The 18272-nt window shown below is 41.4% G+C and overlaps 1 protein-coding gene across 1 annotated transcript in view; it reads right to left on the bottom strand.

The window, feature by feature from the left end:
* LOC133619820 (cytosolic phospholipase A2 beta-like) overlaps window positions 1-18272 on the bottom strand; it is an 81366-nt gene that overhangs the window by 20667 nt on the left and 42427 nt on the right. The window contains exon 16 of the mRNA XM_061981120.1: window positions 1276-1412. Within this exon, the coding sequence (XP_061837104.1) occupies window positions 1276-1412 (137 nt within the window). The remainder of the gene's footprint in view (window positions 1-1275; window positions 1413-18272) is intronic.

Here is an 18272-nt window from a genome sequence, read left to right on the forward strand (position 1 = left end):
CTACATCGCACTTCAAATGTTATGGTTTCACCATATGGCAGTTTTTTGGGGGGGAGAAATGTTTTGCATATTCAAAATTTTTTGGGTTGTAAATAAAGTATTTCCAATCATATAAATGGCTAAATAAACCAAATATATCAATACTCCAGTAGTATGTGCCACTGAGGAGACCAAACCAATTAGAGCGCGCTGTGTCACGGCCCGGGCGCATGCCAATGTGCACTCATCTGTGCGCTGTGTTGATTGCGCCTCCAAGAGCGCACCTGGGCGCATACTTGCCAACCTTGAGACCTCCGAATTCGGGCAATGGGGGGGGTGCGGATGTTCTCCCGAAATGTGTTTGTCATTCTTGTTTGGTGTGGGTTCACAGTGTGGCGCATATTTGTAACAGTGTTAAAGTTGTTTATACGGCCACCCTCAGTGTGACCTGTATGGCTGTTGATCAAGTATGCTTTGCATTGTCTTTTTCTGTTGATCGTCCTGGTGACATTATCTATCCTATCATACCTCTGCTCACTTCATGCCATGCTACTTCTGACACCCCTGCTAACTCTGTTTGACTTCATGCTACCATAGTTGCATGCCAAATACGTTTTTGTTTATTGTTCATAGTTTCTGCCTTTGTGCAAGTTTTGTTTCATTAGCCAAGTTTTTGTACTTCCGCCTTGCGCACCTTTGGTTCTTTTTGTTAGTGTGAAAATAAATATGTACTCACCTTCACGCCTTGCCCGCGTCAACTTTCCCTTGCATTCCGGAAAAACACAACATCCCAAGGTCCACGTTTTGACAGAATGTCACCAGCAAAAACGTGGACCTTGGGATGTTGTGTTTTCCCGGAATGCAAAGGAAAGTTGGCGCGGGCAAGGCGTGAAGGTGAGTACATATTTATTTTGAAGTCTCGCCTATCATATCAAATCAATATCGGTATTGTTCAATACTCAAGGCTATAATATCCCATTGGAAGTAAAAATGTTGTATCTGGATACCCCAAATTATTATTGACTTAAAAATTGCTGATTTTTTTGTTTCCTTCTTTCTTCCATTGAAAAGGATGTCTATCTGTTATTATTATTTTCCCTTTTTTATTACAACGTAGAGACACGAGACAGATCTGATACACATAATCTGGAACTGGCTAAAACTTACTGGACTGGATATTGAAACATTAAATAAGGAGTGTGTTTTCTTTACAGTGTGTTGTTTTTGCGCTATCATTTTACTTGAAGCAGAACTGCGTACTTACGTGTTGATAAAAAACTACAACACGGAACTTACCAAGTAGATCCAGACACTCCGGTGATATAAGTGACAGAATCGAGCACATTTAAGTTCTTCAAGCTCTTCAAGCAACCAAGCAGTCCTGTCATTGCTCTGCTTCCTCCTCCTGATCCCACCAGAGCTATCGTTGGCACCTAAATATAGAATGAATAAGTTCAATTTATAACGTTCGTAATTATTACCTTCATTAAATAATTATTTTGGTTCAAATAAAACCACCATAACATTTAAGTGTTCATAGGTAAAGTGTAAGAGGGTAAACACAATGACTAGAAGATCAAATACTTATTTTCTTAATGTCAGTACACACTAAAAAAATGTTGGGTTAAAATAACCCATTTTTAACCCAACTGCTAATATGAGTTATTTTAACTCAACATTTTGGGTGAATTTTTTCAACCCAACTTGTGCTTTGAATTATTTCACCAAAAAGTTGAGTTATGATAACTTAATGTTGGGTTATTCCCAACCAAATTATTGGGTTGAATTATTTAACACAAAAGTTTAATTATTCTAACTCAATGTTGGTTGATTCATAACCCAACTATTGGGTTGAATGTATTTACCACAAAAGCTGAGTTATGCTCACTACAATGTTGGGTTATTCCAAACCCAACTATTGGGTTGAGCAATTTAGCGCTCCTTGACCCAATAGTTGGTTATAAATTATACATTTTACTGTTGGTTTGTCCTACTCCTTCCCAACTACTGATCAAAATGATTTTAATTCCATTAAAATATTGTCACGTCGGGGTCGCATTTTACTGCATGGGTGGTCCTCCCAGGATGCAGATGGAAAACTCCGGAGGCAAGGTACAGGTAAGAAAATGATTTAATCTCATAAATCAGGCAGGAATGGTAAATGGTAAATGGTTATACTTGTATAGCGCTTTTCTACCTTTTTTTTTTTTTTAAGGAACTCAAAACGCTTTGAAACTATTTCCACATTCACACATTCACACACTGATGGCGGGAGCTGCCATGCAAGGCTCTAACCAGGACCCATCAGGAGCAAGGGTGAAGTGTCTTGCTCAAGGACACAACGGACGTGACTAGGATGGTAGAAGGTGGGGATTGAACCAGTAACCCTCAGATTGCCTGCACGGCCACTCTCCCAACTTCGCGAAATGTGGTTGCAGGAACAAACAAACAAAGCGAGCGTGCCGATAGCACGGGGAGCTAAGGCAAAACTTAGCTCAGGAATCAAGAATCAAAAGCATGGATCACAAACGTAAATGGTGCATGAAGCAAATAAGAAAGCCAGCCTGAGTGTGGCGAAAAGCAGGAAATAAGTAGCTCTCTGATTAGTGCCCAGGAGCAGGTGAGCGTCCCGAACACTAATCAGAGCCAGGTTAAACTAATCAGAGCGCATGACAACTAAAACACAAACCCAGGGGTGCTGAAAAAAGAACTGAGGGAGTCAAAAACTAAACAAAACATGATGCGGGCAACGGATCATGACAAATATACTCAAAAGCAAGATATGAGTGACGTTTTTTTTAACAAGAATTGCAGTGTATGGTTATAGTAGTTATATACAGCATGCTCAAATATTTTCATGTATATAAGATGTGTGATTGTAAATAATGTTGATGAGATTAATCCTTAATAAAATTTCCTTCAAGAAAAAAGTACCCTTATAATTAAAAAAAGCCTTTTACTCAAAAATGCATTACTCATTGAAAAACAACTCAAAAATGGTTCATAGATTTGAAAACCCAGAAATTGAGTTAAAATAATACCCTTATAACTCAAAAAATAACTCCAAAATGTAACCCAACATTCGCAACTCATAAATTGGGTTATCAAAATAACCCAGCATGTTTTAGTGCAGTGGTTCTCAAATGGGGGTACGCGTACCCCTGGGGGTACTTGAAGGTATGCCAAGGGGTACGTGAGATTTTTTTTAAATATTCTAAAAATAGCAACAATTAAAAAATCCTTTATAAATATATTTATTGAATAATACTTCAACAAAATATGAATGTAAGTTCATAAACTCAGTGTTTCTCACTAAAATGTCTGTCAAAAAGAACTGTGAAAAGAAATGCAACAATGCAATATTCAGTGTTGACAGCTAGATTTTTTTGTGGACATGTTCCATAAATATTGATGTTAAAGATTTATATTTTGTGAAGAAATGTTTAGAATTAAGTTCATGAATCCAGATGGATCTCTATTACAATCCCCAAAGAGGGCACTTTAAGTTGATGATTACTTCTATGTGTAGAAATCTTTATTTATAATTGAATCACTTGTTTATTTTTCAACAAGTTTTTAGTTATTTGTATATCTTTTTTTCCAAAAAGTTCAAGAAAGACCACTACAAATGAGCAATATTTTGCACTGTTATACAATTTAATAAATCAGAAACTGATGACATAGTGCTGTATTTTACTTCTTTATCTCTTTTTTTCAACCAAAAATGCTTTGTTCTGATTAGGGGGTACTTGAATAAAAAAAAATGTTCACAGGGGGTACATCACTGAAAAAAGGTTGAGAACCACTGTTTTAGTGTGTAAGTACTAACGACAACAAAAAATGTTGATGATGAATCAGTGATACATGTGGATAGGGATGTAACGATAACGTAAAGGGTAACCGCTGTAAGCCACCAGTTAGTATTACCATTTTAAGCTTAAACGATCGAAATTGATAACTGCACATTAATAAACTGACGGAGCGACTACTGCCAGCTCACTAGCTTAAATGCTAACATTAAAACAAAAGACATCATTACCCCTAACGAAACGATATACCCCGATAAAAACTTATACCCAGCAAGCGCAAAACATTAAAACAACGTTGAGGACTTGAATTAAGTCCTGACGTTGAGCAACTAAAACCTAACGTTGGAACAACATGCTTTTTGACGACGTTTAATCAATGTTGGGTTCTGACGTTGATTTGACCATTGGAATTTGGTCATTTCCTGTCCAATAATTTACAACACAAATACAACGTTGACAAGTGGGGGGCTGGGGGGGGGGGGGTGTATATTGTAGCGTCCCGGAAGATTTAGTGCTGCAAGGGGTTCTGGGTATTTGTTCTGTTGTGTTTATGTTGTCTTACGGTGCGGATGTTCTCCCGAAATGTGTTTGTCATTCTTGTTTGGTGTGGGTTCACAGTGTGGCGCATATTTGTAACAGTGTTAAAGTTGTTTATACGGCCACCCTCGGTGGGATCTGTATGGCTGTTGACCAAGTATGGATGCATTCACTTGTGTGTGTGAAAAGCCGTAGATATTATGTGATTGGACCGGCATGCAAAGGCAGTGCCTTTAAGGTTTATTGGCGCTCTGTACTTCTCCCGACGTCCGTGCACCACTCCGTACAGCGGCGTTTTAAAAAGTCATAAATTTTACTTTTTTAAACAGATACTGATCATTTCCAAACCGTTACCGATAATGTCAGAGAAATTTTATTTAAATTATCAAAAAACTTTCCGTTCTGAGTTCCCAATGAACAGGCAAGAAGCTGTCTTTGTTGTACCAAGCAAAAGTCTTGGAAGATTCCGCTGTATACGATGGAAGGAGACGGGAGGGGTTATCCGTTGTCCTCGAAAACCTGCCCCAGCTGGATCCAGGAAGAGCCCAAGCCCGAGGCATCTTCTTCTTTTGTCTTCAATGTGACCGAAAACAATGACTGTTTTACATACTCTCCATTCCTATTGAGACATGTGTTGTTGCGTAAACATTGAATATTTAAATAAAAGAGGAGACGAAAACCTTTTTCGTCAGAGCGTGCTAAGACACTGTAAGAGGTTACAGGTCAACGCCGTCTCTCCTCAATTGAGTCCAAATTTAATTCTGTCTCTGTTTGATTCCTTGCCTTTTTGTCTTGTTTAACAGATGTCATCAGTGTTTGAACCTGACAGATAATTTCCGATATTACATTTTAAAGCATTTATCGGCCGATAATATCGGCAGCCCGATATTATTGGACATCTCTATAAATAATAATATATTATATTTGAATGCACTTTTCATTTAAATAAATCTTGAAGTACTGCAGTACAAACCATTACTTGAAACAAGGCTACGTCATTAAAACCGATGCAATACTGAGACTAAAACACTGTCAGTAAAGTATAAGAAAACACAAAACGTTTTCTAAAAGTGTGTTTATTTTAATTATTTGGAAAAAAAACTTGGTCAAAAGTTTTCAGTGTGAGCCCATTTGCGATAATAATAACTGTGATCATTTTGGTCACGATAATAAACGTGATATGAACATTTAGTTATAGCCCTACATGTAGAGAAGGAGTGAAATACTTTGGAACTGTTCCACATGGTTGTAGAAATATGTACTTTGAAACAGTTCAACTACTAAGAGTTTGCATGTATTTAAACTCGTGCAAACTTTATATCACAAAAAAAATATCTATTAAGTTCATCCCTTAAAGGGGAACATTATCACAATTTCAGAATGGTTAAAACCATTAAAAATCAGTTCCCAGTGGCTTATTATATTTTTCGAAGTTTTTTTCAAAATTTTACCCATCACGCAATACCCCTAAAAAAAGCTTCAAAGTGCCTGATTTTAACCACCCGTCCATTTTAATGTGACATCACATAGTGAAGCCAACACAAACAAACATGGCGGAAAGAACAGCAAGCTATAGCGACATTAGCTCGGATTCAGACTCGGATTTCAGCGGCTTAAGCGATTCAACAGATTACGAATGTATTGAAACGGATGGTTGTAGTGTGGAGGCAGGTAGCGAAAACGAAATTGAAGAAGAAACTGAAGCTATTGAGCCATATCGGTTTGAACCGTTTGCAAGCGAAACCGACGAAAACGACACGACAGCCAGCGACACGGGAGAAAGTGAGGACGAATTCGGCGATCGCCTTCTAACCAACGAATGGTATGTGTTTGTTTGGCATTAAAGGAAACTAACAAATATGAACTAGGTTTACAGCATATGAAATACATTTGGCAACAACATGCACTTTGAGAGTGCAGACAGCCCAATTTTCATCAATTAATATATTCTGAAGACATACCCTCATCTGCGCTCTTTTCCTGAAAGCTGATCTGTCCAGTTTTGGAGTTGATGTCAGCAGGCCAGGGAAGCTAGGGTCGATAGGGGGTTTAGCTCGCTCGTCTGCAGGAAAAAACTGCCGCCATTGCTTGCCGTGCTACCGAGGTCCTTTGTCCCTAAATTGCTCACACACTCCGGCAGATTCAATGGGGGTCTGGCGGCAGATTTCTTTGACTTTATCGTTAGAAATGCATCTGCTTTGAGTGTCGCAGGATATCAAAACATTCTTGCCATCTCTGTCGTAGCATAACTTTCGTCGGTAAAGTGTGCAGAACAAACGTCCAATTTCTTGCCACTTTCGCATCTTTGGGCCACTGGTGCAACTTGAATCCGTCCCTGTTCGTGTTGTTACACCCTCCGACAACACCCCGACGAGGCATGATGTCTCCAAGGTACGGAAAACAGTCGAAAAAACTGAAAATAACAGAGCTGATTTGACTCGGTGTTTGAGAAAATGGCGGATTGCTTCCCGATGTGACGCCACGTTGTGACGTCATCGCTCCGAGAGCGAATATTAGAAAGGCGTTTAATTCGCCAAAATTCACCCATTTAGAGTTCGGAAATCGGTTAAAAAAATATATGGTCTTTTTTCTGCAACATCAAGGTATATATTGACGCTTACATAGGTCTGGTGATAATGTTCCCCTTTAAAGGTGACCTAATATGCAAAATCAAATGTTCTTACCTATTAATACCTTTTTGTGTATTTGGAATTTGCATAAGCCCTGAAAATATGAAATCAAACCATGGAATCATTGCGGAGATACAGGTGAAACTCCAAAAAATTTTAATGTCGTGCAAAGATTTGTTAATACCAGCAATTAGATTTAAGATAGTTCAAGACTTCTTTTGATATAATTTTGCGGATTATGGTTTACAGTTTATCCATCCATCCATCCATTTTCTACCGCTTATTCCCTTTGGGGTCGCGGGGGGCGCTGGAGCCTATCTCAGCTACAATCGGGCGGAAGGCGGCGTACACCCTGGACAAGTCGCCACCTCATCGCAGGGCGTTTACAGTTTATGAAAACCTCAAATCGAGAAATTTCAGAACATTTTTGGTTGTCAAATATAGTAAGTAAAGCATTATCATCAAAACTATAACACAAACATCTTGATATATTTTACTTTGTATGTAATGAGTTTATATCACATTTGAAGTTTAATTGCTGACATTAGTGGACTTTTGCACAATATTGTAATTTTCTGAGTTTCACCTGTATTTATAAAACAATCTTGCCTTCCTTCTTTGTGCAAATTCCAAACGAGCCGTTTGGACAGTCCTGCCGTCATGGGTGGTTTTGGTTTTTCTTCAAACTGAGCAGGTTGTTACGCTTACGTGGCATTGTGATGCCGGAGGTCGTCTTTTCAAGATGCAGAGGGATGTCAGGAAGCGGCTTGCAGGTGAGAATAAATGATTTATTCTGATTGCAGAACAAAATGCTGCGCGGTGCACCACGGCACGGAAAACAAGAGGGTAGCAAAGATGCTAATATCAAAAATGTAAACTATGAGCGAAACTAGGAGCGTAACTTGTTGCGTAGGAGCAAACAAAACCAACAGACCGAATGAGGCCAGCGCGTAAACTAAAATAGCCCTCTGATTAGTGCCCGGGCAACAGGTGCGCGTCCGGGACACTAACCAGAGGCAGGTGACTATAATCTGCCGTCATGGCAACAGAAACAAACTCAAGAGGTGCTGAAAACACAAGTGACTTGAAAACAAAAACAAAAATATGATCCGGGCAGCGGATCATAACAGTACCCCCCCCTTAAGGGACAGATTCCAGATGTCCCCTGGCAAAACTAAAACCCCCCCGACTATAACAAAGTTCAAGAGTCAAGGGAGGGTGGAGGGAGGATTTGGCGGAGGGTCGCCAGGCCACGTGTCCCCGAATCCACCGGGGACGAGTCAGGTGGCGGCGGCGAATGGAACGCCGCTGCCGGAGGCGAGGCGGGCGACCACGGAAAGGCCACATTCGTGGCTGCCGAGAAGGTGGGCGTGAGTGGCGCCAGAAGTTCAGCAGCCGGAGAGTTCTGCGACTACGTCTCGGGTGTCGCTGCTGTTTGCGCCACTGGCGTCCATACACAAACCTCCGAGAGCGCCGCTTGCGCAGCCAGACCACTCGAGGTCGCTGAGACGACGATGAGGACGAGAGAGCAGACGTCGCCGTGAAAGCAGGAGGAGTCGTCGTCGCCGTGGAAGCAGGAGGAGTCGTCGTCGCCGTGGAAACAGGAAGCGTCGTCGCCGTGGAAACAGGAAGCGTCGTCGTCGCCGTGGAAACAGGAAGCGTCGTCGTCGTGGAAGCAGGAAGCGTCGTCGCCGTGGAAGCAGGAAGCGTCGTCGCCGTGGAAGCAGGAAGCGTCGTCGCCGTGGAAGCAGAAAGCGTCGTCGCCGTGGAAGCAGAAAGCGTCGTCGCCGTGGAAACAGGAAGCGTCGTCGCCGTGGAAACAGGAAGCGTCGTCGCCGTGGAAACAGGAAGCGTCGTCGCTGTCGGCGTGGGCGGAGCCAGAGGCGGAGCAGGCGGCTCGTCTGTCGGTGTGGGCGGAGCCAGAGGCGGAGCAGGCGGCTCGTCTGTCGGCGTGGGCGGAGCCAGAGGCGGAGCAGGCGGCTCGTCTGTCGGCGTGGGCGGAGCCAGAGGCGGAGCAGGCGGCTCGTCTGCCGGCGTGGGCGGAGCAGGCGTCCGGGCTGTTGACGTGGGCGGAGCAGGCGTCCGGGCTGTTGACGTGGGCGGAGCAGGCGGCTCGTCTGCCGGCGTGGGCGGAGCAGGTGCTGGTGTGGGAACCAGACTTGGAGCTGGTGCTGGTGTGGGAACCAGACTTGGAGCTGGTGCGGGAACCAGACTTGGAGCAGGTGCTGGTGTGGGAACCAGACTTGGAGCAGTTGCTGGTGTGGGAACCAGACTTGGAGCAGTTGCTGGTGTGGGAACCAGACTTGGAGCAGTTGCTGGTGTGGGAACCAGACTTGGAGCAGTTGCTGGTGTGGGAACCAGACTTGGAGCAGTTGCTGGTGTGGGAACCAGACTTGGAGCAGGTGCTGGTCGTGACTTTGGCGGAGGTGGCCTGGCCGGGGGTTGCGGCTTAGCACGCCAAAGGACTGGTGGTGGCGGCCGGGCAGGAGGTTGCGGCTTAGCATGCTGGAGAACTGGTGGCGGAGGCCGGCATGGAGGTTTGGGCTTGGCTGGGCGCAGCTGTGCCTGCCCACTAGCAAAGCACCCAGTACTAGCCCCCCCCTCAAGAAGCGGATCCCAGACGCGTCTTGTGCAGTCTGGAACAGTCTTTAGGGGTGGGAGGGAGGAGGTGAGGAGGGGGGTAGGCTCCTCCCCTTTTGATTGTCCAAATTCTCTATTCTGCTCTTCAATAGCATGCGGAGTGTCCTTTGCCGCTTGGGATTGTTCCTCAAGTCTTAGTTCAATCAGTACCTTCCGGTACCACTCATCCACCCAAGCAGGACTGTACTTCTCGAGGGGTGTCTCGGAAGATGACTGGGCTGGAACAGGAAGTGGAGAAGGCAGAGCAGCATGTGGCACAGCAGACAGAGGAGTGGGTGGAGCTTGAGCCTTAGGGGGTGGGGCCAAAGTAATTGGGGGCTGAGCTTGAAAGTCAGAAGGTGAGTGGGACTGACTAGACCTAGAATTAAAAAAAATGTCCTGATAATGCTTAATTTTAGAATTAAAGTCATTTGTAAATGGCTGACAGAAAGAATTAACAGAATGCAAAAAAATGTCTTTTTCTATGACGTCATCAAAAGTAGACGGGGGCGTGTCCTCGGGGGGCGACAACGGAATGACGTCATAGCTGCAATCCCAGTGATTGACAGGCCAGTCGGAGGAATCTTTGAAGATATGGTCATTATAATTACCAAATATTTGAGGAGAATCCTGGGCTGCTTGTAGCTGGCTGTGCTCCGGATGGAAAAGTTGTGGGATAGGTGAGTCTTTGCCGCGAGCCGAAGTCTTCTTGGCTGACTTCCGCTTTCGCGTTCGGGCTGGCTGTGAGCGGACATCCCCGGGCCAGACGGAGTCGATATGGACCAACGAACCGTCAGGCCCCCACAAAAGGTCTTCGCGCTCCAAAGGGGAATACTGGAGAGCCTCTCTCTCCATCGCCTTTAAGACCAGCCACGTCCCGTAGCCGGAATCCTCCACGCCCTCTTCGAAAAGACTGTCTGCTGTTGGTTTCTGTTACGCTTACGTGGCATTGTGATGCCGGAGGTCGTCTTTTCAAGATGCAGAGGGATGTCAGGAAGCGGCTTGCAGGTGAGAATAAATGATTTATTCTGATTGCAGAACAAAATGCTGCGCGGTGCACCACGGCACGGAAAACAAGAGGGTAGCAAAGATGCTAATATCAAAAATGTAAACTATGAGCGAAACTAGGAGCGTAACTTGTTGCGTAGGAGCAAACAAAACCAACAGACCGAATGAGGCCAGCGCGTAAACTAAAATAGCCCTCTGATTAGTGCCCGGGCAACAGGTGCGCGTCCGGGACACTAACCAGAGGCAGGTGACTATAATCTGCCGTCATGGCAACAGAAACAAACTCAAGAGGTGCTGAAAACACAAGTGACTTGAAAACAAAAACAAAAATATGATCCGGGCAGCGGATCATAACACAGGTAAAAATAAGACATTAACTAATCAAAACAAAGGCACGTGTCAGGTTTGTCACTGACAGTTCAGTTAGGTTTTGGTTTTTCCTGTCTTTGTTTCCTGTCAGCCCTCTTATTTTGGTTATTTCCTGATTATCTCCCTGAGTGCTTTGTCCCCTCAGCTGTGGCTGATTGGCACCTGGCCACACCTGGTGTCAATCAGCCAGCTGCTATTTGAACCTGCCTTCCTCTCCAGTCAGTGCTGGATTATTGTCACTACTACCTGTCATAATACTTGTCGTTGTAGCTCTGTCTACTTTTGTTCACTCTGCTCATGTCATAGTTCCTTCGTGTCACAGTATGTGTTTTTGTTTCTTGTCGACAGTTAGCCTTTGTGCTATTTTAGTTCATAGCCAAGTTTCTTCTCCGCCTTGTGCGCGCCTTTTGTTTGTACCCTTTTGTTTGTTTTTTTGCTATATTGTTAAATTAAATCATGTTTTCCTGGACAAAGCCTGCCATCTCTGCATCTTGGGGTTCGTCACCAACATACTCTAACAGCACGTTGACCAAGATGGTGACACGATTGTCTGACATGTTAGTTAACAAATAAAAACGAGACAAAAATGTTGACAGAAACGATATCCAATCGTAGTTAATTTTGTCTTGTCGATCGGAGGGACAAGTTCGGAATATATCCAATCACAGCCCTTTAACGGCGTGCATTGAAAGACGGGTAGGGGTTGGTTACGAAGAAGAGCCAATCACATGTTTTTCCTTGTGAGATGGACTTACCGCCAAAAAGAAAATGTGGGGTTGTAACATATTCCACATTGTAATATGTATACACCTGTGATAAAGTGAAGAGGACCATGAATTGATTTTCTTGGACCCCGACTTAAACAAGTTGAAAAACTTATTGGGGTGTTACCATTTAGTGGTCAATTGTACGGAATATGTACTATACTGTGCAATCTACTAATAAAAGTTTCAACACATTTAATTTTTACTGTTATGATGCCATCAGCAGGTGAGGCATCAAGCGTGACATCCACGCAACTTTAAGTTGAATTTAATATTTGCTGCGTTCGGTGTTTTGCCAAAAACGTATTCGTCTGTGCACAACTGATTACTACATGTAAGAAAACACTTATATTATATTATTGCAATATATGTTTGAAATTAATTGCAGTAAGCCTTTATCCTGTCCGGTAAATGACAGCGCTTGCCATTTCTGTGGTATTCATGGTTGTCAAGGACTGTTTTTGAGCCGATGCTGATGTGCTTGAATCTCTTTCTTGTTTTGAAGCTACATATAATATTAACAGTTCTTTGTTCACGCAGATAGTAAATATTAATAAAGCGCTTGGATGTATTCATTCAAGATAGTTACATATATGATAATATCAAATGTACTGTAATGTTTACATGTTGAAGTACCCTTTAAAAAGTTGAAATTAACCCCAAACGACAAGTTAGTGGTTGCCAAAACGTGATTCGTAATAATATTTTGATATTGACAAATGTCATCTGTGCATCCCGTAAGGGTGATGTATGCTAAGATGAGATGCGGGTGATTCACAATATTATAATCTGTTTATGCAATCAAAGTTGCTCAAATTTGATGACTTTGTTAAATATAATACATTAATAATCTTATATAAAGCATTTAACAAATGATTGCCGCCTAATCTACAACGTTTTTTTATAAGACGAGTGCAGGCTCATAACTTGAGAGGCTTTGGATATTTCTTATTGCCGAGAGCTCAAACCACGCGTAAACGTTTTTGTGTGTCTGTATGCGGAGTAAAACTATGGAACAAACTGGACTTACAACACAAGCAATGCCAAACTATTAATCGATTTAAACTATTATACAAACATGGGGTCTGGTTCAAATATAGAGATGAGGGTCTTTAATTTGACCTGCTGCTGTACTCTGTCTCAAAGTGTTAACATGTGCTCAATATTTCCTTACCATTATTGCTATGTTGTCTATTACCATTGTTGGTATATTCATTATTCCTACATTGTTGATACAAATTATTGTTACAGTGTAATAATTACTGTTACCTGTGGTAATGCCACTATGATACAACATCTGTATTATAATCCTTGAAGTAAGAGTGAAACTCATGTGAATAATCACTGAATGGAGAACTGGGGGTGGGATTAAATAAATTATCTTCTTCCCACTCCCTTTCAGGCAAAACTTGACAATCATGCATTACATACTATACATTACCTTTTGCACTATATTAATGTATATTATTATGTGTTGTCATATTTGTACTTTTTTATGTCATTGCCTGAAATGAATAAATAAATGAAAAAAAAAAAGAAAAAAAAAAATCAAAATATTACTTTGAATTCCTTTTTGGCAACCGAGAATACATAGATTTAATGAATATGTCCAAACACTTGATCAATATTTATTATGTGCATGAACAAAGAACAGTTAATATTGTATGTAGCTTTTAAACAAGAAATAGGTTTTACCACATCAACATCAGATCAACAATAGTCCCTTACAATCACATTAATATCATAAAAATGGCTAACTCTTTCATTTTTCGAACACAATAAAGGCTTAACTAATTTTAAAACCATATTCTTACGATATCTACGGACAGGCACGTGCACACATAGGGCCCTATGGGTGCTTGAGCCCCTGCCCTTTTTTGCCCCGTCTTAAAAAGTGCCCTCTGCCTGTGTGTGTGGTTTTTTTCTTTTTTTTTCTTTAAATAACATTAATAAATTCCTGTCAGGGATGTAAAAAAAACAGCGGTACAAAAACTCAACGTTTTCTTGTAATACCGGGTTGTTTGAGCCTGCCGCTTCCGCCAGAGGGAGAGAGAGGGCGAGTGAGTGAGTAAGTGAGAGGAGAGAGAGCCAACTGCGCCCCTGAGGAGACGTCACGTGACAGTGGAGCAACTTGAACCTGTGAGTTATGGTCTAGTCGCCGTCCACTTATTCAGCATCTAATATGGGTAATATTTCAGAAAAACGCTGTATTATTCTATTATTCAAAGTGTCAGTTTCTGTTTTTGCCGGACGTCGGAGCACGGCGCATCAATTGAGCACGGCACATCAATTCCGTACAGAGCAGAGCGGATCGTGCGGGACAGGAAGTAGTGTACAAAATACAAAATAAAACACCAGGTTAATTTTCAAAATAAAATGCACGGCGCATCACATTTCTCTCACAGTAGAGGTTTAGATATAAAGTTTATTTGCTATTACTGTGTGGGTTAACAAAATAATAATAATAATAATAATGATAATAATAACAATAATAATAAGAAGAAGAATGATAATGATAATAATAATAATTATTATTATTATTATTATTAATAATAATAATAATAATTTCAGCATTCTGGGGATATAAGATGTAGGTTATCTGTTAGGAATATTACCATCTGTATTTAAACTTGATTCATGTTGATTATGCCTGTAGCACAATGCCAAAAAAAGAAAGGATACAGAAAAGGAAGGAGAAGGAGCACCAGGAAGCAGCTAAGGGTAGCAGACCTCTTAATGCATGGCTAAAACCAAGTACTAGCATCATGGAAGCCCTGAATTTACATTGAGGAGCATATTTGGGTATGGGTGGCTTCCATCCTACAGCCCTCTACTGGCCCCTGGTCCATATTTTTGGCCCTGTATTGCGTTTCAGTTGTTTAGTCTGAGCATTAAGTGAGAAAGACCATAAGTTACAACTTGATGGTGTTTTCATCAAGTTAAGGGAAGAAGGACAGATTTTCTCATTGAAGTTTTTTCCATTTGAGTATTTATTTTTGTATTTTTTTTCAAAGTTCATGTTGCACTGTTCAACGTTCAATATTAAAGTGCTTATCTTTAACAATAAATAGCCTCATAATAAACCAGTGTTTTGTTGCTTTTCATGTCTTCCAAGCCTATGATAATGTGAATTAACTCATTATGACAATAATTTGTTGACACAAAAGAAATGGCAATCACTTTTACCTACAAAGGACACACAGCTAAGTAGTTAGCTTCCTATTAGCAAATTTAATTTTACATTAATTTCCATATTGTGCAAAGGACCAAAAAAAAATGTCCTGCCCTTTTCTGACTTTGAGCCCCTGCCCCTCTATAATCATGTGCACGTCCCTGTCTACGGATATAAGTGTCAGAATAATTGTATCTACGTTATCACAAAACTTTGTGTTTCAATGAGTTCCCGGCGAGCAGACAAAAGCTGTCTTTGATCTTACCAATCAAAAGTATTGTAAAACCCCACTGTGTAGGATGGGAAGTGACATGAAGGTGTCGGTTTCTTTGATGTATTGTAATCCACAGGAAGATTTTGTCTTGACCCGAGATCTACAAAGCGGAGAGGAAGCAGGACCTGACCCCTATCCAGGCACCTTTTCTTTGGACTGTTTTGTAACCAAAGGCGACGGCTGTTTACGACCCCCCCTTCCTTTAGAAACAGCTGTTGCCATGTAATCAGGGAAAGTCCAAATAAAAGAGGAGGCGTACAATCTTCCGTTAGAGCGTGGTGGGACACCGTACAAGGGTACAGATCTATGCGTTTCTCCTCAATGAGCCAAATTTAATTATGTCTCTTTTTAATTCCTTGCTTATTTGTCTGTTTAATAGACGTCATCAGTGTTTGAACCTGACAATAAGTGTTTGTCTCACATATTTTAATCAGTTGTGAACAGACGAAGCCCCAGCAGTGCAGCTTTAAAAAGCAGGAATCAATTTTTGGCAGTGACCGCCCTCACCCCCTCCACCCCCAAAATGTAATGCAAACCCCTTAAATAGTTTTCTGCAGCCAGGTCTGTGTTTGGAATTTGCACAATTTGTGACGGTTTTCTAACGTGTGACATTTTTCTAACATGTGACGTCAGGGGATATCTCCATATATATAACAGAGGTTTAACCTAAGAGCTTTGCACATTGTAGTCAATAAATTCCTTGTTGTAGGGCAGACTAGCTCGTACATGCACATGCATTCTCCTCTATTGCCATTTCTAATACGAAGCAGTGTATATATTTCAAACTTATATCTGTCAGTAGACTCGATATGGAAGCGCTAAAAACTACAACTTGGCTGACGGCGAGAAAGGGCAGTCAAAGGTGAGCCACGTGATAAGACCGCCCACAAAACGACGCATCCTGAAGGTCAAAAAGCAGCTTGAAAATGGTCTGTGAAAAACATTATCTATTCAAAATTGTGACCAAAGAACCATCATTACATGTTATGTAGACCAGTGTTTTTCAACCACAAGTGTGCCGTGGGATACAGTCTGGTGTGCCGTGGGAGATTATCTAATTTCACCTATTTGGGTTAAAAATATTTTTAGCAAACCAGTAATTATAGTCTGTAAATTATGTGTTGTTGTTGAGTGTCGGTGCTGTCTAGAGCTTGGCAGAGTAACCGTGTAATACTCTTCCATATCAGTAGGTGGCAGCAGGTAGCTAATTACCAGAGGTGGGACCAAGTCATTGTTTTGCAAGTCACAAGTAAGTCTCAAGTCTTTGCCCTCAAGTCCGAGTCAAGTCCCGAGTCAAGACAGGCAAGCCCCGAGTCAAGTCCAAAGTCAAGACTGGAAAGTCTCAAGTCAAGTCCTAAGTCCTGCATTTTGAGTTTCGAGTCCTTTCAAGTCCTTTTAACCACAGACTAATATATTAACACAGATTGTGTATGCTTTTCAAATGCTGTATTTATTTATTAAAACAAGTGCATTTTAAATTGCAGGAAAGAAAATTGTGCTGACATTGCACTTTATAATAGCACTATTAACCAGTCATTTTAAACATTAACTCATTCCTTTACAGAACAAACACATTGAAAAATAAAGTGCAAATGTACTTATTTGTACAAAAGTGTTAACATTGAAAAAACATGACATATACGTGAACATAACAAAAAAGTTGTACTTATTATATGTCAGGGCCCTATGCTGCATTGCATTTGCAAAAGACCAAATTAGCCAAGAGTCTGTCAGTCATTTGTGCACGATGGGGGCGTAGTATGATGCCACCATGGCTGAAAACTCGCTCCACTGGAGCACTGGAGGCAGGCACTGCCAAGACTCTCATGGCCACTCGGAACAGTGAAGGAAGAGTCTTCATGTTCAATGCCCAGAACAAAAGGGGGGGAGAGTTTTTTTGGGTTGGTGCACTACTTGTAAGTGTATCTTGTGTTTTTTATGTTGATTTAATTAAAAAAAGAAAAGAAAAAAAAAATATTTCTTGTGCGGCCCGATACCAATCGATCCACGGACCAGTTGGGGACCACTGAGGTAAACAACCAACAGTATGTCAGAAAGCTAGCTAAAACGGTACACATATTCATAATATAGTATACATTTTAACTGACCTTTATTTTACTATTTGTGTCTTTTTTTAGGTGGCTAAAATACGCGGTGCTGCTGACCGCCGTCTAACGTTACGTGTGATATATTGACTAACGTAACCCTGCTTAAAAAAATCACTGAACAAAAAGTATGAATAAGGTAGTGAACTGCAACAGATTCCCGTGTTTGCAATAACGTTATAACGTTAGCAGTGAGTTTACAGCCTCACTGATTTAACTACACAGCAAATAAAAGTCACGTTACTTAGCCAATAAACGTTATCTTACATTCAAAACTTACCGTTCTTTGTGCAACTTCAAATGCTGGACGAAGTTGGAAGTTGTTGCCTCTCCATCAGTAATTTTCGAACCGCATGTGTTGCATACTGCAAACCGTTTTGTGTTGACCACCTCGTAATTTTTATACCCAAACGAAATTATTTTAGGTATCATTTTTTGTTCACTGGCGTGTGGTTTGGACATGTCTTCTTCGTTGGTTGTCCTGCAATTTGATTGGATGAATGCTGTGTGATGAAAACAAAGTAGATCTAATTTGATTGGCTGTTGTACTGAGACCACACCAGCTGACACACGCAACGCTGATAGACAAGTACACAATGAAAAATACGGAACGCTCCCGAATAACTTTTTCATCTTTGGGTTTTGGGGAAAGTAGCAAGTCATGTCAAGTCATGTCAATTCAAAAGGCTCAAGTCCAAGTGAAGTCACAAGTCATTGATGTTAAAGTCTAAGTCGAGTTGCAAGTCTTTTTACATTTTGTCAAGTCGAGTCTAAAGTCATCAAATTCATGACTCGAGTCTGACTCGAGTCCAAGTCATGTGACTCGAGTCCACACCTCTGCTAATTACTTTGTCGATGTCGAAAACAGTGGGAGGCAGTGTGCAGGTAAAAAAGGTGTCTAATGCTTAAACCAAAAATAAACAAAAGGTGAGTGCCCCTATGGCATTGAAGCTTAGGGAAGGCTATGCAGAACAAAACTAAAACTGAATTGGCTACAAATTAAAAA

Source organism: Nerophis lumbriciformis, linkage group LG02 (genome assembly GCF_033978685.3).
Source record: "Nerophis lumbriciformis linkage group LG02, RoL_Nlum_v2.1, whole genome shotgun sequence".
In the NCBI taxonomy this organism is placed as follows: domain Eukaryota; kingdom Metazoa; phylum Chordata; class Actinopteri; order Syngnathiformes; family Syngnathidae; genus Nerophis; species Nerophis lumbriciformis.